The 24,201-nt window shown below is 47.7% G+C and overlaps 1 protein-coding gene across 4 annotated transcripts in view; it reads left to right on the top strand.

Moving 5' to 3' along the window:
• ERN1 (endoplasmic reticulum to nucleus signaling 1) overlaps positions 1 to 24,201 on the top strand; it is a 79,020-nt gene that overhangs the window by 38,752 nt on the left and 16,067 nt on the right. For all 4 annotated transcript variants that reach the window (XM_025890136.2, XM_025890137.2, XM_073883284.1 and 1 more), the window contains exons 3-11: positions 6,771 to 6,804; positions 7,808 to 7,880; positions 12,099 to 12,171; positions 14,666 to 14,788; positions 15,961 to 16,062; positions 16,902 to 17,163; positions 18,439 to 18,517; positions 19,327 to 19,492; positions 23,019 to 23,137. In XM_025890136.2, coding sequence (XP_025745921.1) covers positions 6,771 to 6,804; positions 7,808 to 7,880; positions 12,099 to 12,171; positions 14,666 to 14,788; positions 15,961 to 16,062; positions 16,902 to 17,163; positions 18,439 to 18,517; positions 19,327 to 19,492; positions 23,019 to 23,137 — 1,031 coding nt within the window. The remainder of the gene's footprint in view (positions 1 to 6,770; positions 6,805 to 7,807; positions 7,881 to 12,098; positions 12,172 to 14,665; positions 14,789 to 15,960; positions 16,063 to 16,901; positions 17,164 to 18,438; positions 18,518 to 19,326; positions 19,493 to 23,018; positions 23,138 to 24,201) is intronic.

A 24,201-nucleotide genomic window follows, 5' to 3' on the forward strand; every position in this document is an offset into this window, starting at 1 on the left:
GTTTGTGCATAACACCCAGTGCTCCACGCAGAATGTGCCCTCTTTAATACCCATCACCAGGCTAACCCATCCCCCCACCCCCTCCCCTCTAGAACCCTGTTTGTTTTTCAGAGTCCATCGTCTCTAATGGTCCGTCTCCCCCTCCGACTTACTCCCCTTCATTCTTCCCCTCCTGCTATCTTCTTCTTTTTTTTTCCTTAACATATATTGCATTATTTGTTTCAGAAGTACAGATCCGTGATTCATCAGTCTTGTACAATTCACAGTGCTCACCATAGCACATACCCTCCCCAGTGTCTATCACCGAGCCACCCCATCCCTCCCACCCCCCACCACTCCAGCAACCCTCAGTTTGTTTCCTGAGATTAAGAATTCCTCCTATCAGTGAGGTCATATGATACATGTCTTTCTCTGATTGTTTAGTCATGTTTTTCCAGCCCCAAACTGGAATGACCCAGTGTCCCTCAGCAGATCCATAAACAAATTGTGGCATATCCATACAGTGGAACACTACTTAGCAATATAAAAGGGGAGCTGGTGGTAGGTGCAACAATGTAGCTGAATTTCAGAAACCTGATGCAGAGAGAAGGAAGCCAGACACACAAGAGAAGCTGATGGGTGAACTGTATTTGTGCAGTTTTGGAACAAACACAACGAATCCATGGGTGGTTATATGGGGTGGGAGTTGGGGATATTGAATCCAAAGGGATGCGAGAAAATGCTTTGGGGTGACGGAAACATTTTAGGGCGTGAGGGTGGTTACACGGGTGTGTAGGTTTCTCAAGATTCCTCGAATTGTGCACTTAAAAGGGGCTGCATTAGGAGAGAAAGGAGAGCCCTTTCTCTTTCTTGGGTGTGTTTGTGGGCTGAGGGGAAGCAGTTAGCCAGCCAGAGGACTGGAAGATCCCTGGAGACATGGTACCACCTGGGGGCTATGCAGTACCTATGAATATTAAGGTGAACACATTGTCCTTTTATAGAGAAGGGAAGGGTAGAATTGGGCAAACCTGAGGAGAAGGGTAGGAAGTTTGGGAGCGCTCACTCTGCGCCCTTTTCCTCCCCCTGTGCCACAGAAGGTTTGAAATACCAGCTGTGAGGAATAGGGAACAGACACCAACCAGGAAGTAGATAAGCGTACCTCCTATGACTTGGGGCCCAGCTGGAGAATGGTTTCTTCAAGAGTGATTTAGTGTTTTCTTCAGCAGCACTCAGAGCCTGGGTGGAGGAAAGGGGATTGCTAGGTAGATTTTGGGTTGAGGGGTGATAGAGCATAGTTGCTGGATTATTAAAGGTAATTAATGATGGGTGTCTGGACTGGGCAGGAATAGATGTAGGAAAGAGACTAACGTGAATTGATTGCTCCATTCAATCAATGTATTGAGCACTCCTCTGTGCCAGGCACTGTTTTAGGTGTTTGGGATATGGCAGACAACAAAAGATAAATCCCAGCCTTATGTAGTTAACAGTGGCTAGAGTTGTCTTTTTTTTTTTTTTTTTAATAAGTAAAATATACGGTACTTCAGAGGTGGTAAGTGTCGTGGAGAAAAATCAAATAATGAAGAGGGGTAGGGAATCTCTGGGCGGTAGGAGTTGGTCATGGAAGACCTCTCTGAGATAGTGATATTTGATCAAAGGTATGGGCGGGGGGGGTGGGGCGGCAGCAGATGCAAAGGCCCTGAGTCAGGGGCAAGCTAGACCGTATTTGAGGAATACAAAGAGGCCAGCTTGGCTAGAATAAGCAAGGAGGAAATAGTGGGAGAGCATTAGAGGGTGGGAAGGTGGGATTGTATGGGATTTGTAGGCCACTATGTGACCACTGGCCTTTATGATTGAGATGGGAACCACCAAAAGATTTTGAGTGGTAGAGAAGAATAATCTGACTTCTGCCCTTAAAAGGATCACCATTCTCTGTGTCAAGGCACAGACTTCAAGTCTTGACAAACATTTAGTCCTTATTTAATCCACATAGAGATGCCTTATGAGGTTGGTGTTATTATCTATTTTTTTTTTCTTTCTTTATTGATGAGGAAATTCAGGCCCAGAGAGATTAGGTAATTTGGCAGTTAGGACTGAAGCATAGACTCATCTGATTCCAAAGGCCACAAAGACCAGAGAAAAAGGAGCCCTTAAAAGGGAAGGGGTTCTGATGATGGAGGGATACTGGGTGTAAGAAACAAACCCTAGAGTTTGGCAGCTGACAGGATGTGTTGGGGAGAAATGAGTGTCAACAGTGTCATTTGGAGCCTGCCCGTCTTCTAAGAGAATAGTGGTACTGTTAATAAAATAGGGTGTCAATAGTAGAAGTAGGTTTGAGCTAAAAGATGGAGGGCATGACTTTGGCGGGTGGTGGCTGAGGTGCTGGTAGGAAATAGTGGAAATGTCTGGTTGATCCAGAAAGAAGAGCTCAGAAGATGATGGGGACCTGGAATCTCCCATCGTGGTTGTGGTTGAAGCTTCAGGGATGGGTGTGCTCTCTGAGAGCACTCAAGGGAGGACCTGGAAATGTCCCTTCCTGTGGGAATAGGGAGGGAGGGAGCCAAGGAGGGGGCAGAAATCAGGCCGTGAAGGGCCACAGAGCCTAAGAGGTGAGCGACTCAAGGGGCAGGGAGAGCCATGGAACAGGAAGTGGCCGGCTCCTAGTGGGTGGTCAGAGCTGCAGGTACATGGGCTCGCCAGAGTGGCTGGAAGAGCAGCCAAAAGGGTAGGGCTGTTGGTGCTGCTGGATGGAGCCACAAAGACCCATAGCTCAGGATGGAGCAAAGTCAAGAGTCCACGTGTGGCCCAGCACAGAGGGAGAGGGCATGAGGTTCCAGAGAGGATGGGATGGAGAATGAAGGTGGGACAGGTATTCGTGGAAAGATGAAAATTCATGTCTTGTGGAAATAAAAATGTTTAGGTTTTCACCCTTGTGAACTTGGGCAAAGGAAGAATGTGACCATCTGTTTAAGGGATTTCTGTCCCTGGTTAAAAAAGAGGCTTCGATGAGCACAACAGTGGCAGTGAGGTCACACAACCTCACCTGGGTCTCTCTGGATGTAAAGATTATGCCATTTCAAGCCTGAGCTGGACCCATTAGGGGAATCGGGTCCAGTCTGGTGGCTGCTCTCTGGGAAGCAGTGAGCAGGTTTGTGTCTGCCCCTGTCAGTTCCTCCTCTGGTAGCCTTACCTTTACCTTGATTAACCCGTTTTCATACTTGCAAAGCAAGCCCCCCTCTGCCCCCACCCCTTTTTTCCCTTCTGAAAGTAAAACAGCTTTGTGAGATGGCTTTTATCAGTCTCCATACAGATAGAGTGGCTTATTTTGTAGCAGTGTTTGTTTATAGCCTTATATTTAGGCCAGGTTTCTTTTCACATGGTTGAATTTTTTTTTTTTTTTAAGCAAGAATCTTGCCTGATACCAGTTTTCATTATTAAATAAAAACAACCACTTTTCCACGTTGGGCTTTCATTGCACATTTTCAGATGATGCAGTTTGCTTTTATTTTGCTGGCTTTCCAAATATTTTTTTATCTCTAACCTTTTATGTTATGGAGAATTTCAAGCATATGCAGAAGGAATAGCAAAATAACTCCCCAGTGTTACCACTTTCATCTTTCACAGTTATCGGTTGGTTGCCATTTTTCATTTTATCTGCCCTTTTTGTAGTATTTTAAAGATTTTGTTTATTTGAGAGAGAGCGCACGTGCATGCAGGTAGGGGGAGAGGCAGAGGGAGAGGGACAAGCAGATTCTGCGCTGAGCACAGGGCTCAATCTCACCACCCTGAGATCAAGACCGGGTCTTGAAATCAAGACTTGGACATGTTTTCACCCACTGAGCCACCCAGGCGCCCCTTTTTTCTAAAGTATTTTAAAGTAGATCACAGATGCAAATGATTGTTTAAGAAAACAAAAATCTAGGGTATAGGTCACCGCTCCCCCTCATAAGCCAAGCAGCACTTTGCTCACCCGTGCAGCACTTTGCTCACCCGTGGGAGCTGACTTAATGGTGGTGCTGTTACATGGCTTCCAACTCTGCACATGTTCATTCCAGGGACCGTATCTTACTGAGTGGATGGGAATGCTAAGATAACCAGAAGCTCCTCCTGCTGGAGTTCCTGTCTTCCTAAGCCTAGAATTCTAGAAGCACAGTTCTTACACACCCGTATATCTGTCCCACGGGTTGTTTCCTGGCTCCTGCCAGTGGCCTGTGTCTTCGCGGGAACCTCTTGGGTGCAGGACACAAGTTGGGACTTCAGGCCTCGGTGTCAGGTGACCAGCGGATGAGCTCTAGAAAACCAGGAAAACCTGCGCCTGAAGACAGGTGCCTGAGCGGGCACAAGCGCCGTCCGGCAAACATGAGCCTCTGACCAGGACTGGAAATCCTGTCGGTCTCCGTGTCTTGTTGCCGGGGAAGGGCGGGAATCCGGCAGCGTCCTCTTCAGCTGTGTTTATCTGCGGTACCTCAAAGCAGCTGAGATGAACAAAAAAAGAGGCCTTCTGACTGCCGTGCTTTGTTCACACCGCATGTGGCATTCTCGCTCCTCCGGGCTTGCACGCCATCCGGGCTGGGTCGCGGGAGCTTGGCTGTGATGGCACCGTGGCCCCTTTCAGCGGGTGAACACCACGCGCTCTTGTTTCCTGTCTCTTGCATCAGTCTGTTTGTGAGAGTGTACTGAGAGGTGACTAATGGGGACGCTAAACAGAGGCTTCCTAACTGAAAGTTCCTCCTGTTTCCTAAAGTGTTTTTGGCTTAATGAATTGTTTGTTTGCTGCCCACAGACCACATGTGCTGTGTGCGCTCCTGTCCCCATGAACACCGTGTATGCTTTTGCGTAGGAGCTGGGCTTGTAGAACAGTCAACAGATGATAAGTCTTGAAAGAGTTCTCTTCATCTGAGGACCCCAGGCGACTGGGAGAATCAGGCAGCCGTCTGTCACGACCGGCACAGCCCCTGGAGCCTGGCACGCTGCATCCAAAACCCTGTGACACTATTTGCCATCCTCAGCCCTGGCTTTGAAGTTGTGGACGCCGTGGCTGTGCGGCTTGTGGGGCTTTGGTTGCTGGGAATCCCTCAGGACTGCGTGGTCCTATGCCTGTGGATTTTCACGCTGTGTCCTGTCGGTGCGCCCTCATGCCACCTCCAGGAACAGGAGCATCCTCTTGCTTCGTGCCTGGGAGAATCTGGGGAGGGAGAAATTCTCCCGGTTTTGACTACTGAAAATATAAAATTGACTTTGAGAAAACGCTTCCCCCCCAGTTTGAAAAGGAATGCCTGTTTAGATTTTGGGAACTACACAAAAGGTGGGGGAGTTACTTCCAATAAAAATAACTTGGCATTTTTTTTGCCTTTCCATCATTTTTTTTTTATGTGCATTGAAGATTTTTCTCCTCAGCTGCATTAATACTCTGTATATTGTTATCTTTTCTCCTGAACATCACAATGTAAAGATTTGTACGTGTTTTTAAAATTGTATAAGCCCTTTTAGAAGCCTTAATTTTCTGCCAAGTGGACATTCCCTAATTTAACCATATTATTGAATAGTTAATTGTAATTATTGAATAGTCTGTTGTAATGCTACTGTGAGCATCTTTGTACACAAAGCATTTTCTATGTTTCATATTACTTTTATTTTATTTTAAAGATTTTATTTATTTATTTGAGAGAGAAAGAGAGAGAAACAGCATGAGAGGGGAGAAGGTCAGAGGGAGAAGCAGGCTCCCCGCTGAGCCGGGAGCCCGATGTGGGATTCGATCCCAGGACTCCGGGATCATGACCTGAGCCGAAGGCAGTCGCTTAACCAACTGAGCCACCCAGGCACCCTGTTTCATATTACTTTTAATCTAGATTTTTATAGAAAGGGAATAATTTATGGATCAAAGGGAATCAAGGAAAACAAGCCCTTGGAGGCTCTCAGATCGCCATATTGCTGCCCCAGTGGGGTGTATCCATTTACCACCAACCAATTTCTCATCAACAGGAAAATTTATTCTTAAGCCACAGTTTTGTTTTTCCCAATGGGAGTTCCTAGTATCACTCCAGGAATCTGTGACAAGGTGATGGCTTCGGTTTTAAAAGTCCTTGATGTGTCAGAGACACTATGACTCATTGTCCACTGTGGGTTGTGACTGGTTCTTCCTTCGATGTCCATCCCCCAAGTTATGTGCATGTTTCTTTTTTTTTTTTTTTTTTAAGATTGATTTATCTATTTTAGAGTGGTGGGGGAGAGGGAGAGAGAGAATCCTCAAGCAGACTCTGCGCTGAGCACGGAGTCTGACATGGGGCTTGATCTCATGATACTGAGATCATGACCTGAGCTGAAATCAGAAGTCAGGTGCTCAACCTACTGAGCCACCCAGGCACCCCTGTGTGCACATTTCTTGACATCAGTTACATTCTGCTATGTTCTCTAGCCAGTCTCGGTGACAATCTGTGTCTTTGGGTGTGTGTTGTCTTTTTTTTTTTTTTTTTTTTAAGATTTTTGAGAGATAGAGCAAGTACGAGAGGGGGGTAGAAGCAGAGGGAGAGAGAGAGAGGCCAACTCCCCCTGAGCAGGGAACCCGATGTAGGACTCAATCCCAGGATCCTGGGATCATGACCTGAGCAGAAGGCAGAGGCTTAACTGACTGAGTCACCCAGGCATCCCTGGGTGTGTTTTGCAAAGTGCCTTCATATACATTATCTGGTAAATTTAAGATTTTGATATCACCTGTGAATCTGTCCTGGGGACCTTCTTGGAATCCTGATATTTTATAGTCTGTCTGGTGATGCCTTTGTTGTTCTTTTGCACAGATCCGGTTCTGCAGGTTCCAACACATGTGGAAGAGTAAGTGTTCCCTTTAATTCATTTTCCTTTTTTAAAAAATTCATTTTCTTAATTATTCAATCAATATTTAGGAAGCTAGCTGCTGGGAGTGCATATATGCATACACTTTTATACACTTAAGGTATAATGAGAATGATGGAGACAGGAAGTCTTACAGGTGCTGTGACCTGTGTTAGGTGGTCAGTTCTTGGGGGGAGGGAGGCAGTGATATTAAAAAGGCTTCCTTGAGATGAAACTCAAGTTGAGTTTTGAGCTTAAGCTGCCAAAGTCCTGCCAGAGGGTTTAGATCTCTCCCTCTTCACTGTGTCGTACCATGGAAAGGAAACATGAATGTGACCTGCTACTAGAGAGTATGTTATGGCCCCTGTAAGAGCTCAAATGATGGGACATCCTAAGCACAGAAAAGATTCAGCAAGGGGTTTTTGAGTTCCTAGCCCTAGTTCAGACTTCACCAGGTTAACCTTACCAGAGACCACCTCGTATCTACTTCACAGGAAGCCACGGACTGGAGACCATCATCCATCTCCTTGGCATGTTTTCTCTGATGTCAAGCTTTCAGAGTCACTTTTATTGCTTCCAGTTTAAAAATAAATGTTTGTTGAACACTAAAGGTAGATTTGTCCTACCTGTTTATGTACTGTTCCATGCTATTAAATATTAATTGTTGAAGTTCTATACACAATTGACTTAGAAACTGAAAAGCAGACTTACTGGGTCCTTTTTCACTTATTTATCATCATCCAGAGTGCTTTGACCAAATGATGATTTACTCTTCTATGGTTTTTTACTTTTTTTTTTCTTGCAGGTTGCTTTTTTCTGCTCAAATATAGCCTATCACCATAGGGATATTTTATTTGTGGCTAAAAGTGAAAGAGCGGTGGGTGGAATTGTCTTATACACACACATGCCCCCCTCCCCCCAATCATGACTTTGCATGGCTTTGATATTTTGTTCTGTGCCCTGTTCTATAATTTATTACTAATACTTACTGCTCAACCTCTAGGCCTGCCTTCCTCCCAGATCCCAATGATGGCAGCCTGTATACGCTTGGGGGCAAGAATAATGAAGGCCTGACGGTGAGTGTATTTAGATTCTTTATGTACTTCAGAGGTTCCAGACCAGTGGTCCTCAACTATTGCACACTGAGATCACCTAAGAGCTTAAAAAAAAAAAAAAATTCCTGGAGATTGTGATTCAGGTGGTCTGGAGTGAGATCTGGGCATCAATATCTTTTTTTTTTTTTAAAGCTTCCCAAATGAGCTTTAATTTTTTTTATTTTTAAAAATTTTATCTATTTCTTTGAGAGAGAGAGATCACGAGTGGTGGGGAGGGGCAGAGGGAGAGGGAGAAGCAGGCTTCCCGCTGAACAGGGAGCTCGATGTGGGGCTCAATCCCTGGACCTGGGATCATGACCTGAGCCGAAGGCAGACGCTTAACCGACTGGGCCACCCAGGCACCCATCTAAATGAGCTTTTAAATGGCAGCCAGAATTCAGAAACGCTGATCTGGACCAGCAGGTTCCCATGGTCTAGCCAGCACACTGGAGGGGTAGAATACTCCCTTTAACAGCAGGACTTCCTCTAACTAGAGATTCTCAAATTGGGGGTGGAGGGTAGTTTGAAGCATTGCCTACCCCCACCCACCCCAGCAAATGTCCCCTTCTGGCATGAGGAACTAGTGATATTCCATTCCCATCCCATCGTCATTTGAGAATCTAGACCAGTGGTTCTCAGCCTTAGCTACACATTGTAATACCTGGAGAACTCTAAAAAAAAAAAGTCTAGATCCCAATCCCAAAAATTTCCACTTAATTGATCTAGATCATCAGCAATTTTTAAAAGCTCTCCAGATAAGAGAATTTAGAAACAGGTCCACACATATGGTCACCTGATTTATGACAAGGGTGATGCTGCAGTGCAGTGGGGAAGGGTGGTCTTTCAATAAATGGCATGAGTCAGCTGGGATGTCCATGAAAAAGTATCTTAACTCCTGCCTCACACCAGACACACGAAACTTAGTTTCAGAGAGATGGCATACCTAAGTGTGAAATGTGAAATAAAACTTTAAGAAAAAAAAGTAGCAGAACATCTTCACAACTTTAGAGTAGAAAAGGATTTCTTTCTTTCTTTCTTTCTTTTCTTTTCTTTTCTTTTTTTTTTTTTTTTGACTCGACTCCACGCTGGGCATGGAGCCCAATGCAAGGTTTGAAAACAAAACCGTGAGATCAAGACCTGAGCCCAGACCCAGAGTTGGACACTTAACCAGCTGAGCCACCCAGGTGCCCCAGAAAAGATTTCTTAAGTAGAATGAGATAAACAAAACAGAAACACCCCACACTAACCATAAAGGAAAAAAAACAATATATTGGTTTATATTAAAATTAAGAGTTTTTCTTCATTAAGAGAGGCAGGCCACACTGCACTGGCAATACACATATGACCCCAGCAAAGGATTCGTATTCAGAATATGTGAAGAACTATGGATTATTAAAAAGAGAACCCAACAGAGAAATAGCAGAAGAGGATATCCAAATGGTCATTAAACATACAAAAAGATACTCAGCTTCATTAGTTATTAGGGAAATGCACATAAAAATCACAATGTCCTCCTACTACACACCCACTAGAGTGGCTAAGATGAGGAAAATAGACAAAACAGGTGTTGGGGTGGGGAGTGGAGCAACCAGAGCTCTTGGACACTGCTGGAGCAAGGGCAACTTGGCATATCCAGTTTGGAAACCGTTTGGCAGAATCTGTAAAGCTTTATGACCCAGTAAGCCTTCCCAGGTTATTATGTACCCAACAGAAATGCCTCTGTGTGTTCACCAAAGACAGGTACCCAAATGTACTGCAGCGTTACTGAGAATAACCGAGAGGTGAAAATTGCCCAGACAGCATCAATAGTAGACAGAATAAAGAAATTATGGAACAGTGATACAATTTAATAGTCTATACCTGTGAGAAGCAACAGTCTGCAACTCCACATGGTAACATGGATGAACCTCACCAACCAGAGGTTGGACAAAAGATGACAAACTAGAAAGGCTGCACACTGAATGATTCATTTATATAAAGCTCCAAGACAGGAAAAACTAGTCTATGCTGTTTTGAAGTTAGGATAATGATTACTGTGGAGGGTTACGACTGGAAGGGAAGGCAAGAAGAGGGCTTCCAGAGTGCTGGAGGTGTCCTGCTGCTTCATGTGGATGCTGGCTATGTGGGCTGGTTCACTTTGCTCAGCCTCACTGAGCTGAACTGTACACTGCCGTGTGCCATTTGTATGTTCTGCTTCAATAGAAAGTCTTTTTTTTTTTTTTTAAAGCCTCCAAGTGATTCTAATGTGCAGCCAAGGTTGAGAACCAGTGGTCTAGAATGTAAGTGGCTGTGAGCTCTAATTGGGATTCTTTTTTTTAAAATATTTTATTGATTTATTTGACAGAGAGAGAGAGACACAGCAAGAGAGGGAACACAAGCAGGGGGAGTGGGAGAGGGAGAAGCAGGCTTCCGGCCGAGCAGGGAGCCCGATGTGGGGCTCAATCCCAGGGTCCTGGGATCATGACCTGAGCCGAAGGCACACCCTTAAGGACTGAGCCACCCAGATGCCCCTAATCGGGATATTTTAACCTTATCTTCTGAATACCCATGACTGGAACCGATGGGAGGAAGGCAAGCCTTTCGTGCAGGTGTGCTTGCCCCACTGTCAGCATTTCCCTTCATATCCCCAGAGCCTGTTTCTGAGTGCTCTGTTTGCTAGACACTGTGTGCAGCGATTTGTGGAAGTTGTCTCATGTTTCAGCAGCCCTCTGGGATAGAGATGTTATCCTACATAAGAGGCGTGGAAACTTCACCCATAGAGGTGAAGGAATGTGCCCAAGGCCAAAGTGTCAAGTGTTGGAACTTGGGACTTGAGCTCGAACTTCCAAAGGATGCTCTGACCACCACCCCTCACGTCTTCCTGTGTTGTGGGTTAACAGTTCTGTGAGCCATGTGTTTCCCAGCTTGGGCCTTGAACAGGAGGCCTGTAGAAATGCTCAGCAGACTATAGGGCTCCAGACTGGAAGCCTTGCAACGACCTTCTGATTCTCCAAAACATCTGGCAAAAACCCAGTCAGCCATGACAGCCTCCTGTGGCATTTCTCCTTTTAAATGTGGGGATAATGGGAAAATCCAAATGATTGATTATTTCAAGTTCTGTTTATTTTTTTAAAGCTTTTATTTATTTGAGAGATATTATTATTTGAGATTATTTGAGAGATTTATTTATTTATTTGAGAGAGAGAGAATGAGAGATAGAGAGCACAAGAGGGAAGAGGGTCAGAGGGAGAAGCAGACTCCCTGCTAAGCAGGGAGCCCGATGTGGGACTCGATCCCAGGACTCCAGGATCATGACCTGAGCCGAAGGCAGTCGTTTAACCAACTGAGCCACTCAGGCGCCCTCAAGTTCTGTTTATTAAAGCTAGAGAGAAATCTTTTCTTTTTTGGAGAAAAAGATGACAGTGTAGTAGAAGCAGGTATCTACAGAATAGTTTCAAGAACACAGAATGTTCCAAAAATAAAGTATACCGAAACGAACATTAACCAAAGGAACTCGTCACATGTCAACTGTAGACTCAGAAGACTCAGTTTTATGATGAAATGCAGTTGAAACATGTGAATTCTTCTGAGTTTGAGTTTCTTTTTCTGGTACCTACCATAACTTATTTTTAATACCAAAAGGCTTAATTCTCTTGTTTTTTCAGTAGAGCATTATTCAATGAAAACATCAAAGTGACTTTTTCCACCTCAAACTCCTGGGTCACCCACATAATGACTACTTCTCCTTTCCCTTAAAGCTTCAGCTGGGTACTGAGGTTGCTTTTCTTCAGAATTAATCTCATGGCTCATCCACACTCTGAAAAGCATGTCATTCCACCCAGCCTAGCTGGCTGCGGGTCAATTTTCAAAGACAAGAGAATTCTTTCTGCACCCCCTCCAAATTTCAAAGATTGTATAACTTCTCCATATTTGTATCAGTCTTCTCAGAAAAGGTTTGTGTTTCCCCTAGAAGTGCTCTGGACAAGACACTTTAAGGGGCTTCTGTCGGGGGGAGGATCAGGGAGCTGGAGGCTTGTTCAAAGTGGTTATGGAAGCCTGGGGCGGCCCTTCTCCTTGGTTTCCAGTTAGGAAAACTCCCATCAGCCATCCACACTGCTTCTGTCTTTTTAGCAGAATTGGGTAATAGAAACAGACTGTGCAGTAAAATTATAATAATTGCACAAGACTTGGTTATTTTTTCCTTTGCCTCCTTTTTTACAGAAACTTCCTTTTACCATCCCAGAGTTGGTACAGGCATCCCCATGCCGAAGTTCAGACGGAATTCTCTACATGGGTAAGAGTTCTTGTTTTCAACACTGAGACTTTGATCTCTTTGGAAATGAGTCCCAGAATCTGGGAAAGTGGCGCGTCAGAGAGAGAGGTGTGCGTTGACTCCCCACCAGCCCTTCTGGGAAAGGTCTTCCTTGCCTCGGTTGTGCTTGTTCACGCCAGGATCAGCTGACCAATTAAGAAAGGTTCCCCCCACTTGGGAGCAGACTTGACACCATTAATATGGTTATTCATTTAACAAGCTTTTAGCTGCTGTGTTGACTTACCCTGTGATTTAAAGATTGCAACATACCCAGAAGCAATTGGAGAAATTTAAAGTGAACACAATAGTCTGAGCCAAGAAAGGGAAGCCAGGTTCTGCCTATTAATTATAGGACTTTCTTAGTATTTCCTGCTATCAGAATATTGGATAAACCAGCACTTAACAGCTTGGCTAGATAAGCTGCTTCATACCTATGGGGTCACCTCTTTGAAAGCATCAGATCCCCTGCTTTTCTTTTACCATGTTGCTGCCAAAGTGTCAACAAAAATGCATTTGTAATACAAAGGAGAGCTGTGTTTATCTTGAAATCATAGTAGTAATAATATCCTGTATTTACATAGCAGCTTTCCTTCTGAGGAACTGAAAGTGCTTATTGCCTATTCACGCCTCGGGAGCTTTATGTGTATTTCTGGGCCTCAAGTGCAGGCTGGATTTTAATTTTTTGCCTGGACACAGGGGCTGTTGCTTTCTTCCACACCTTCAGGATGAGGAAGCCCCAAGCCTCGAGATTCAGAGGAAGTGATCAACATAGGCTTTCCCTCTCTCTCCTGGGCCATCTTCTTTTTTAAGATTTTATTTATTTATTTGAGAGAGAGAGCAAGCACAAGCAGGGGGAGGGACAGAGGGAGAAGCAGGCTCCCCGTTGAGCAGGGAGCCAGACGTGGGGCTTGATCCCAGGACCCCAGGATCATGACATGAGCTGAAGGCAGATGCTTAACCAGAGCCACCCAGGCGCCCCATCCTGACCATCTTCTGACTCTCTGTGTCAGTGTTGTCTGTCTGGGCTTCTAGCTTTTACCAGCGGTTCATCACTTATGTTGCATTTAGGATAGTGTGTTTTCTATCATCTTTGTGTGGTGCCCTTTTAAGTGAGTTCATTAAGCATTTTAAAACTGTGGCAATTGCCCAATCCATCCTTTAAGAGGTAGCTGAGTTACGCAGACTGTAATGGTCCTCGAAGTCACCAGAAGGGTGTCATGCCAGATGGAAAGGGATCATGGGCTGTTTGGTGATGTTTTCACTCTCTCTGCAGATCTTTTTCACATTAAGATTTTCTCGTTGAGAACAGAAAGTTATCATCCATGGACAAGTTTCACATATGTAGACTAGGCATGTATGTTACATCTGTTGAACTAAATGTAGCTCCAGCAAATTCTGATGCCCTGTTCTGTGATCTGTGATCACAGACATGTGATCTTCCTGACATCTCTGTACTCTGCTTCCAAGAGTCCCTTGAAATAGGACCCTTGGCCAATAAGTTAGGAAGATCCCAGTGACCAGAGGCCATGCCTTACAAAACAGAAATGCATACCTTATGGGGAATGTGTTGACTTTTAGATGGGAGGCCCATGCTACTGACCCAACATTAGCGGGTTGCTCTGGTGTATGTACCATAGAGGCATGTTCATACCTTTTAATCAGCAGACCAAGGTGTAGGGGTGGAGTGTGTGTGCCTGGGGAATAACTTACTGGCTGGAGTCTGGGGCTGAGATAAGTTTGGCCTCATTACCACCAGGTTGCAACCAAGTCTACGGCCTAGTCCCAGGCACCAGCTAATTAGAGTTATAAATAGTAACTGTAGATCCTCTTTACATGGGGGCTCCTTAGGAGGGGTGTGGAGATCTATGAATGATGGTTACCAGGGAAGTAAACCCTAGGTGCATTTCTCTATTTATATAGATCCTAGTCTGTGGGAAAAGGGTTGTCCTTCAGAGGCCAGGCTTTTCATATTTAAGGCCACTCATCAAAGCAATGAAATCTGAGTTTTATTAGATTTGAAGACATTTTTAAAGATTTTATTTATTTATTTATTGACAGAGAGAGACACAGCGAGAGAGGGAACACAAGCAGGGGGAGTGGGAGAGGGAGAAGCAGGCTTCCCGCTGAGCAGGGAGCCCGATGCAGGGCTCGATCCCAGGAGCCTGGGATCATGACCTGAGCCGAAGGCAGACGCTTAATGACTGAGCCACCCAGGCACCCCTTGAAGACATTTTAAACCATCATTAGGCTATTAAGTTATTATAAGACCCAGTGGGCCAAGAAGTTTTATTATCTCTGCAGTAGCATTCACCTTGTCACCCTCGGAGCATCACAGAAATGTCTTCAACACCAGGAGAACTCTGGGCCTCTCAGCACAGAAAACATCTTGGCCTGCTACTTTGGCAGGGATACTTTTTTTTCCATATGGGGTGGGTATGGTGGGTATGGTGGGTCACAAGGACTTGTGACCTTTCAGGTAAAAAGCAGGACATTTGGTACGTTATCGACCTTCTGACCGGGGAGAAGCAGCAGACTCTGTCATCGGCCTTTGCAGACAGCCTCTGCCCATCTACCTCTCTGCTTTATCTCGGGCGAACGGGTAAGAAGGGACCTTCTGTTGTGTACAAACTGCCTGTTTCCAGAAAAGGACGTGACGTAGCCTCTCCCTGGGTCTCTGCTCTGGGCTTCATTCTCTAGAAGGTGGCCAGAGCTGTCTTCTCCAAACACAGATTTTACCACGTTGTTCCCCTTTAAAAGCCCCCCTGATGGCTCCCCATGGCCTGAGCGATGAACCCACAGCACCGTAGCCTGCAAAGCCTCCATGATGCAGCTGCGGCCTTTTTTAGCTCCTCCCTGGCTGTTATTTCCCAGACTTAAACATTTTCCAATCAGTTCCCAGAATAAGACGTTCCGCAGTAGGTCCCTCTCCACCAGGTATGCACCTGTTTGGCTTGATTTGATCTTGACCCTGAAGCCTTTTTTACAGTGAGACTCTTCCAGCTGGAGTGTCAGTCCTGACCCCTCTATATTTTCTCTGTATTCAGCTTGAAAACTGAATGGTTTCTTCTTCAGCCCCTCTGTCTCACATTATATCACATGCAGTTAAGAGAAACTGCTTGGCACTTCCTGCGTTCTGCCTGGAGATCTCCTCAGCCAGACCTGCAAGATCCTTAGGTGCTTTCTTGTGCTCTTCCAAGTTACTGCAAGCCATAGTCCTACTAGTAGTGTCACTGTGGTGTAACCTGGGCCACCCCTTTGCAGCTTCCAGGAGCAGTTTCCTTACCGCTCCTTCAGTCTCCACGTTGGCCTGCCACCCTCCCCCTGCCACCTTGTCCCGGCCAGTGCCACGCGTCTCCACGTGTTGTCGTGGCCCTAGCCCACATCTGGGTGCCGGTTTCTAACATCAGCTAACTGTTGCTGTATACTAAACCACCCGGTCACTTAGGTGGTTTTAAACGACACCGTGATAAATAAAATAGTGATGTGCAATAAAAAAAAAAAGTAAATAAACACGGTGATATTGATTCTGTGAGTCATGAGTTCAAGGGCACAGCACAAGTGGCTTGTCCCTGCTCCACATGCTGTCGGCCAGGTTCACTCATGTGTCTGGGACTTCGGTTCCCGTCCACATGGCCTTTCTCTTGCCCCATGGATGGCCTGGACACTTTACACACAGTGTAGAGAGGGTCTGTCTGTTGCAATGTAGGTAAGGTCGGCACCTCAGCAGGGGCTGTGGCCCCTGCAGGTAACCGGCTGGTGTGTGTTCTCCAGAGTACACCATCACCATGTACGACACCAAAACCCGTGAGCTCCGGTGGAACGCCACCTACTTTGACTATGCAGCCTCTCTGCCCGAGGACGACGGGGACTATAGTAAGTGCTCCCGGTGGCTCTGCACGGCTGGCTGGGTACGCGTGAACGCTGAGGAAGCCAGACGCTGGGTTTTCTTTTAAGGCACTCTTGGCCACCAGCTTCTGGACTTTCTAAGGCTTCGACAGTCAGTATTGAAGGCAGGGGCCTGGGTGAGAAGTGTGGAGGGGAACCTTAGTAGAACGGGTGGGCCATTTAGCCTGAGAGGAGGGAGGATGTGCCTTGTTGAGTCTCTCTGTGTCCCAGAAGGAACGTACCACAAACCCATGGGAAGCAGAACTAAGTACCTGCTGTGATGTGAACAACCCACCCCCTAAATGTGACTCATCCCCTAGTTTATTTCTCTCGTAAACGTTCCCCCAACTCAAATGAAAACTGAAAGCCAGTTTTGCCATCTGAACACTGATACCTGGAAGTTTGACAGAAATCTCCTCTGTGGGGCAGATGTGGGCTGTGTCAGTGGTCAGCTTTGACTTTCCACTCCATCAATTGGTTCAAAATGATTGCTACAAAATATCCAAATCCTAGGCCTCTCCACTGGCTCTTTCTTCCTCACTGTTGACTCGCACTAATTGCATAGAATGCTAAAGAATCTCACCAAGTAAATTGCCTTCCACAGAGTGGTCCTATCTTATGTTTATAAAGCAGGCAGCTCTCACTGTCCTGATGTTGTAGATTCTGCGCGGGTTCATTGGAAACAAGTGAAATTGTCAGGAGGATATCTGAGAATACTCCAGAAGCCTTGTTTCCTCTAGCTGAGTGACTGCCACTTGCCAGGACAGAGAAGGATGTGGTCACAAGATGGGGTGAGACGGCATGCTTTGTTTATTTGATCTGTACAGAGATGTCCCACTTTGTGTCCAACGGCGACGGGCTGGTGGTGACCGTGGACAGTGAATCCGGCGACGTCCTGTGGATCCAAAACTACGCTTCCCCCGTGGTGGCCTTTTATGTCTGGCAGAGGGAGGGTCTGAAGAAGGTGATGCACATCAACGTTGCCGTGGAGACCCTGCGCTACCTGACCTTCATGTCTGGGGAGGTGGGCCGCATCACCAAGTGGAAGTACCCGTTCCCCAAGGAGACAGAGGCCAAGAGCAAGCTGACGTGAGTCAGGGGACCCTGGGCAAAATAGGGCAGCCGTGACCCAGACGTCCCGGTCCTGCTGCAGCGTGGCGGACCATACACAGGATGCCACGGTGCAGGGCACGCCTCTTGGAAGCCACGAGGTGGATAAAGAGCCAGGACTGGCTCAGTCAGAAAGCTTGTAATGCAAAAAGAACCGGGACATCCCTTGACGCGTCAGAGTTCTCAAGTATTAAATAAATCAGAAATATGGACAGGGATAAGAGACTGCTGATTCAGAACCACAGTACAATTTGGATCTATCTCAGCTGATGGGAGGACAAGAGCTATCTTTACCTTTTAACTTTCTAAATTTTCTAAATTTTTTACTGTAAGTTATATTTGTTTCCAAAACCAGGAAAAGAGTATTACCGTGTGTGTGCCTGAGCCTCAGCAGGCTTGTGTTCGCCATCCCCACCTGTTAGCAACCTGTACCTCAGTCCCTTGGCCTTGCCGAATCCCCATTTCCCGCTCTGCAGAGCTGCAGAGAGAGTGGATGAGACTGGGAGAGTGCTCTAGAAGTTGTACAGCACCTTTCACATGAGAGGTATCTGCTGAGAGAGGTTTGAGTTTAGTGGACGACCAACCCCAAACTGGCAATGGATGGTAACCGCAAGGGGTCTGGAGGTGCAGCCCCTGCCTTTTCATGTTGACCCCCACAGACAAAGCCGGACCCTCCCCCCACCTCACCCCTCGATGCCCTAGGCAAGGACAGCCCACCAGCGGGGGAGCAGAAGCCTCACCCAGTTTGGAGCTTTTTGTGTATCCCTTTGCTGTAGTCATCCACCTGAGAGCAGCTAACTATTTCTTAGGGCTTCTGTAGAACCTCTAGACTCCCGAAGAGTCACAATTCAGAATGGCAGCTCGGCTGTCAGAGCGGGCTATGGCCAGGGCCATCTTAGTGGCTCTGCAGTGGCCACGAGCATTCAGTCCTTCCTGGGGGAGCACTATCTGTCGTTGTTTCTGCAGGCAGGCGTGGGGATGGTCCAGCGCAGCCCTGCCCTTGGCAGATGAGGAAAGCAAGGCTTGCAGTTAGGTGACTTGTACGTGCCTCTGGAGGCAGTGACAGTCGGGGCCTGCAGTCCAGGTTCCCAGGACAGTAGCCCTGCCTTCACGTCCCCACTGCCCGACTGCCAGGGGTTAATCTGGTTATTCTTAACGTGGCATTTGGGACTGGGATACTTCTCTCCAGAAAGGCCCCTTTTGTGGGACACAGAAATTAAATGGCTGGAATGCGTATTTCTGCTTGTCTCCTAGGCCCACCCTGTATGTTGGGAAATACTCTACCAGCCTGTATGCCTCCCCCTCCATGGTTCACGAGGGGGTCGCCGTTGTGGTAAGTCTCCTCTGGGCGGCTCACAGGTGCAGCCTCCTCCCAAGCACTCCTCTTCCATTTTGGCAAAGAATGACTCAATTATATTTGAACATCCTGTGGGTAAAGAATGCAAACACTGGTCTTAGATCCTCAGAAACAGTTTCTGCCCATACCACATTCTACTTCTTGAGGGAAGATGCATGACAAGAGCAGCTTCCTAAGGCAAGGGAGCTTGGTCATTCCACTTTGCTTTCCTGTTCAAGTCTAAACTGCCCAGGCTGCTGTTCATGCCCTCCTCCATCTCCATCCGGGCCCTCAGGGCCCTTCTGCCGCACTGCTGGGGGCTCTGTGGGAGTTGTACAGCCCATCTTCTCCCCAGTTCCAGAAGGTTCCTGTTTGCCTTTCTCCACCTTTGTTCAGGCCGTGCCTCACGCATCAAATGCCCTCCCTTCCTTTTTCCTGCTCAAATCCTTTCCATCCTTTGGTGACTTCTCGAGGCCTCCTCAGACCTTACCAGCCTCTTCCAAGTGCGGAGCCAGCACTGGGCTCCTGGACGGAGCTTCTTCCACCCCTCACTTGCCGCTGCTTCTCACAGTAGCCTCCGGGAATTCCACATGCATTCTTCCGACGTCCCAGACTGAAGAACTTAGATGTCCCTGATAAAGGTGTCAGCGCAACAGTGTCACGTGTTGAGGGAGGAGCTGCTGCCATCTGAGGGCCTTTGTGTCTTGCTCTGACTGTCCTGGAGCAGCCCCATACTAGAAATCCCTCCCCTTGGGTGCGCGTCTACAAGAGCTGCCCCAGACCTCGCTCCTGTGCTTTATTCACAGCCCCGAGGCAGCACTCTTCCTTTGCTGGAAGGCCCCCAGACCGACGGGGTCACCATTGGGGACAAAGGGGAGTGTGTGATCACGCCCAGCACAGACCTCAAGTTTGACCCTGGGCTCAAAGGGAAGAACAAGCTCAATTACCTGAGGAACTACTGGCTTCTAATTGGTAAGAGCAGGTTTTGCATCCGTTCCGGCCGCTGCGTGCTGCCCTCTGATGGGCAAAGGTGGCCTTGCTAGTGACCGTGGCCAACTTGGCACTGGGCTCAGTTCGGGTCTGAGATAGTTTTTCAGACCTGGGGCCGTTTTTACCCCCAAGGAAAAGAAACAGGGTAACTGTGTTACCAAGTCAATTCTCAAAAGCCGTTTAATGTTCCAAAACCCAAGTACTGACTTGCGCAGTTCTCTGGCACACTGACCGTCTGTTACGTGCCAGGCGCTGGTACTAAGCACTTGAGAACCCACCTCCTCATTTCTGCCAGTAGACACCCTTATTATTCCACTTAGGGGAAACCAGGGCGATTCCTATGGAAGAGTTCCCTGGGGGTGGGGCTGGGGCAGGGGCTGGGGGGAGGGGAGGGTTGGAGACCCAGGAGGGTTGGAAGCCGTGACTAGATCGAGGCTGGACTTGGGTCAAGGAGCCATGGCAGAAGTCCCTGATGTGTGTGTGTGTGTGTGGGGGGGTCCCCCCTTTTCCTTTCGCTTCTGTTGTTGCTGTCCTTGCTAATGGCCCTCAGGGGGAATTGGGGGGTCCCGTCAGCCACAGAGATAAGTTGAGATGACACTCGAAGGCAGTGAGTGTGACAAATGAAGGCAGGGTCACGTGAGAGGAGCTATGTCTCTGGCAAGTGTCCCATGTAATTAGAGCGGGGCAGAGTTTTCTCGAGTTTGATTTGCCTTTGTGTGCCCCGTCTCCCCCAGTTCCGCTGCCTCCCGGCCCCAGAGGTGGTGAGAGGCAGGGATGCGGCCTCGTGAGGGGGGCCAGGAGGCAAGTGGGGGCTGGCTGCTGAGTGGAAGGGGGCAGAGAGAGGGCAGCGCTGGAGGCACCGCGAGGGGAGGGGATGTGGAGCAGCTCAGAAGAGTGTGGGCCCAGGAGGCCTCAGGATCGGCCCCGAGGCAGCACCCGGGCTGGTGGGGGGGTGGTAACTGGGTGTTGCAGACAGGAGCCTGAGCCTCCTGGAGTCCTGATCAGTCCCTTTATGGTTGTCCGGGTCTTGTTCTTCCTGACTCCCTGTAGCCACTTTTTCTCTGCTTCTTATTTCTACCAAATAATGGGCAAAGGAGACAACAGTAATTCTGCCTTTTGTTTTTCTTTTTTGAACAGTAGTTTCAAGAGCTTGCGTGAGTGGGCCATGTGAGGGGGGAAAATAGCTGTGAGCGGAGGCCATTAAAATTACAAGGTCACATAGTTTTCTGTACCAGTTAAGGGATACATAAACTGCTCACCAGTGGCTAAGAAGTGAAAAAATTATTGGAAACTAAGGAAGTGTGTATGTAAGACTATAAAAACTATGGGGGAAAAGTCTTCATGGCTAGGTCGCAAAATGATACCCTTTTAAAGTGGAAAGGTTGTCCAAGTAAGAAAACGAGAGAAACTCAACAAAGTATGAAGAAGTAATTAGGGAATCACCCCACACTTCTGAAGTCCCCTGGAGGGACTCCAGAGCTAGTCATTTTTTAGTCAATTTTATATAAGGAACTACTTGACAATCTTTGCAGAGACTCGGGGCCACAGGTAAAATGACATGCCCTTTTATGTCCAACTGTGTCCTTTGATTTGGTTTTTGGGGAAGACATTAAGGATATCCCCACTTCCACGTTGGTCTTGAAAATAAAATGAGTCCACTTAGCTTGAGCCGTGTGGTCTCTGGGTTTTCCCAGAGCAGTGGCGCTAACCTGGGGTGCTCTTGGCTTCCCCTGGGAGCTTTGTCAGACAAGCATGTATGACCCCTGGAGATCCTGATTCAGTAGATCCAGACATGATGATGATGATAAATAAATCACGAAGTCCAGGTACTGTTTGTACAAAAATGTGTTGGGATCTCCTGATGATGCTTGTGGAACAGTTGGTTCAGCGTGTGTAGCATGATAGCACCAAAGGCCCAGCTGTGGGAGACGCCTGTCTATGAGCAGAAGTACAGCAGGAAGCGAGGATCCGGGCCAATCCTGTCTGTAGTGGTCTGTGGCTAGGTCACTAGCAGGGAGGCAGGACCTGAAACACCGGGAGCAGGCCCTGGGGGTGCGGGTGGGGCAGGCAGGGCTCTGTAGCACAGGTTGACACATGGGAGAGCAACCCGTTTTCTCCTGGGCGGGGGAGAGGGGAAGGTTTCTTGTTAGTGAGCTTCAGAGGTACCCAGAGAAACTCACATTCAGATCCCCGGGCCCCATCAGCAAGGCCGATTCCAGGGTCTGAAGCAGGTAGACCCCACATGAGGACATCATGCTTCCCAACAAAGCATGTCTCACAGTTCTCACAGACAAGGGGAAACTGGTGGTGGTTCAAAACAAGATGAGGTTTCCCTTAAAAAACGATCTTGTAGAGGGGCACCTGGGTGGTTCAGTCGGTTAAGCGTTTGCCTTCAGCTCAGGTCATGAACCCAGGGTCCTAGGGTCAAGCCCCGTGTCAGGTTCCCTGCTCAGTGGGGAGTCTGCTTCTTCCTCTGTTCTCTCTCTCTCTCTCAAATAAATAAATAAAATCTTTTTTTTAAAAAAAAGAACGATTTTATAGAGAACTGACCTGAAGATAAAGATTTTTTCCAGATCAAGAAATGTACATAGTGTGGACTAGTTCTTGTTTATTTTTGTCTTGGAAATATAGACCATAGAATCTCTGATAGGTTTGGGACAGCAGTAGAAAGATCACAGGGTGAGATCCGAATCACAGGGAGAGAACAAAAAGGAAAGTGCGTCCTGGGGCCAACAGCCCAATGAGAGAGAGTTAACTGGCTCTTCTGGGCAGTATAGGAGTCATTTAATGTTAGAGCTAAATAGATTTTCAAGCCATTATCAAATCCCAGTTGCCTATTTTATTCAACTTTGTCTCTCTTACAGTAATATGCACACAGTAGATGCTCAATAAATGTGTAACATATACTAGGTAGTCTTCAAATAGCGTAGAGAACAGTGAGTGAGCGCTGAGAGAACCATGACCCCCTGCTCCCGTAGCAAATGCATCCTGTTTCTTCCTTGTGAATAATTCACCACTTCCCAGGATGGAAGCTCCCATTTAGATAACAGGAATAGAACTCCACCTGAGCAATTTAAATACCAAGGTGGGAATGTGATAGCCTTAGTATAGTGATATTTATAAGGTAGGCCTTCAAGGGAGAACTGCTTGAATTTTTAATGAAGCTTCAAGATGCTTCAGCAGCCCACAAGGTAAATTAGGAATTACCCACAGAAGTCTTGCTCTGAACATATCCCAAAGATCCTGAATCATCTCTCCTGACAAGGACACTTCTTTGCCCCTCATTGTGAGATCCAGAACACTGTATATCTGCCACTGGGTAGTGGCAATAAAATTTCTGTCTTGATGAGATTTTTCTGGTAACTGCCTCTCCTTTTCTCTTGCTTTACAAATGTGGGTGTTTGCACTCTGGGCCCTGACTCAGTGGGGAGCGACTGTTGCCTAAGCTTAGCATGGAGGGCTCCCACTGTGGGGAACTGGTCTCATGGAAATTTGTTTCCTCTCATAGGACACCATGAAACCCCCCTGTCTGCGTCTACCAAGATGCTGGAGAGATTCCCCAACAACCTGCCCAAACATCGGGAAAACGTGATTCCTGCCGATTCAGAGAAGAAGAGCTTTGAGGAAGTGAGTGGGGATGTGAACAGTTAGTTTCTGGCTCCTCGTGTCAGGTGTTGTGGGAAGGCATTTGTCCTTGCCTTTGGAGCTTGCAGTGGACTCAGGAAGGGAGAGGAATGCTGGGGAACCCATAGCAGACATCACCCAGTGAAGGCCTGGTGGGTAGGAAGACAGAGTGCTTAGTGAGGGCCGTGGGAAAGGCAGAGGGACAGGGGAGGGAGTTGGCCTGGTGGGACAGAGGTAGAGGGCACTGGAGGACAGAGAACAGCAGAGTTGAAGGCCTAGAGGTAGGACGAACCCTACGTGTGCAGCTCTGGGGCCAAGACCAGAGCTGAGGCCACCAGGTGGGGGGCAGTGGGAAGTGGGACCACGTGCTGCAGAGGAACCATGTTACTGAGCTTTGCTTGCGCCTGGCAGTGGAGCCAACGGTTGATGAGAAGAGGAGGCGGGAGACTGAAGCTTCATGAAGCCACGAGTGGCCCTTTGGAAGTGGCCGGCTTGGCTGCTTGGTCTGGTAGAGGCTTGGTCTGGCAGGGACCCAGCGTACCCACAGAATGGAGATTTGGGCAGCAGGGAGGCCCACCCAGGTGGTAGCTGCCGTGAGCCTCTGACCTGGGCTGCCCTCCTGCAGCTCTGGAGAGACAGAGTGCCAGGCAGGGTCTCAGCTGGACGCAGATGGCCACCCAGATTAGGATGGTCAGAGGGGAGTTAAGAAAGGGATTATTCGCACAGGTGTGGATAGCCCTAGGGGTTCTTTTAGCATCCTTTAGCCTGAAGTTGGGAGGTGGCAGTGGAAAGCATGGAGATTCAGTTGACATACTCAGCAACCCCAAAGAATTGGACCTCCTTTCCCTCCCCCTGCCCCATCTGCTGGTGTCCCAATCAGGAACCAGAGGGCAGGGAGACTCTGCTGTGCCCATAGGTGGCCGCCTTCTGTGGCACAGAGCAGTTGGAGAAGGTGGGAGGGTGGTTCTGCAGGGGGGGATTCCAGCATGGCCAGTGGGGTGGGGAGGGGGTCCAGAGAAGCCATTTAGACTTGGCAACTCCTGCAACCCTGCAACGGGGGACTCGAG

This window comes from Callorhinus ursinus, unplaced genomic scaffold, assembly GCF_003265705.2.
Source record: "Callorhinus ursinus isolate GAN/ISIS: 27379988/994484 unplaced genomic scaffold, GSC_fseal_2.0 scaffold50, whole genome shotgun sequence".
Classification (NCBI taxonomy): domain Eukaryota; kingdom Metazoa; phylum Chordata; class Mammalia; order Carnivora; family Otariidae; genus Callorhinus; species Callorhinus ursinus.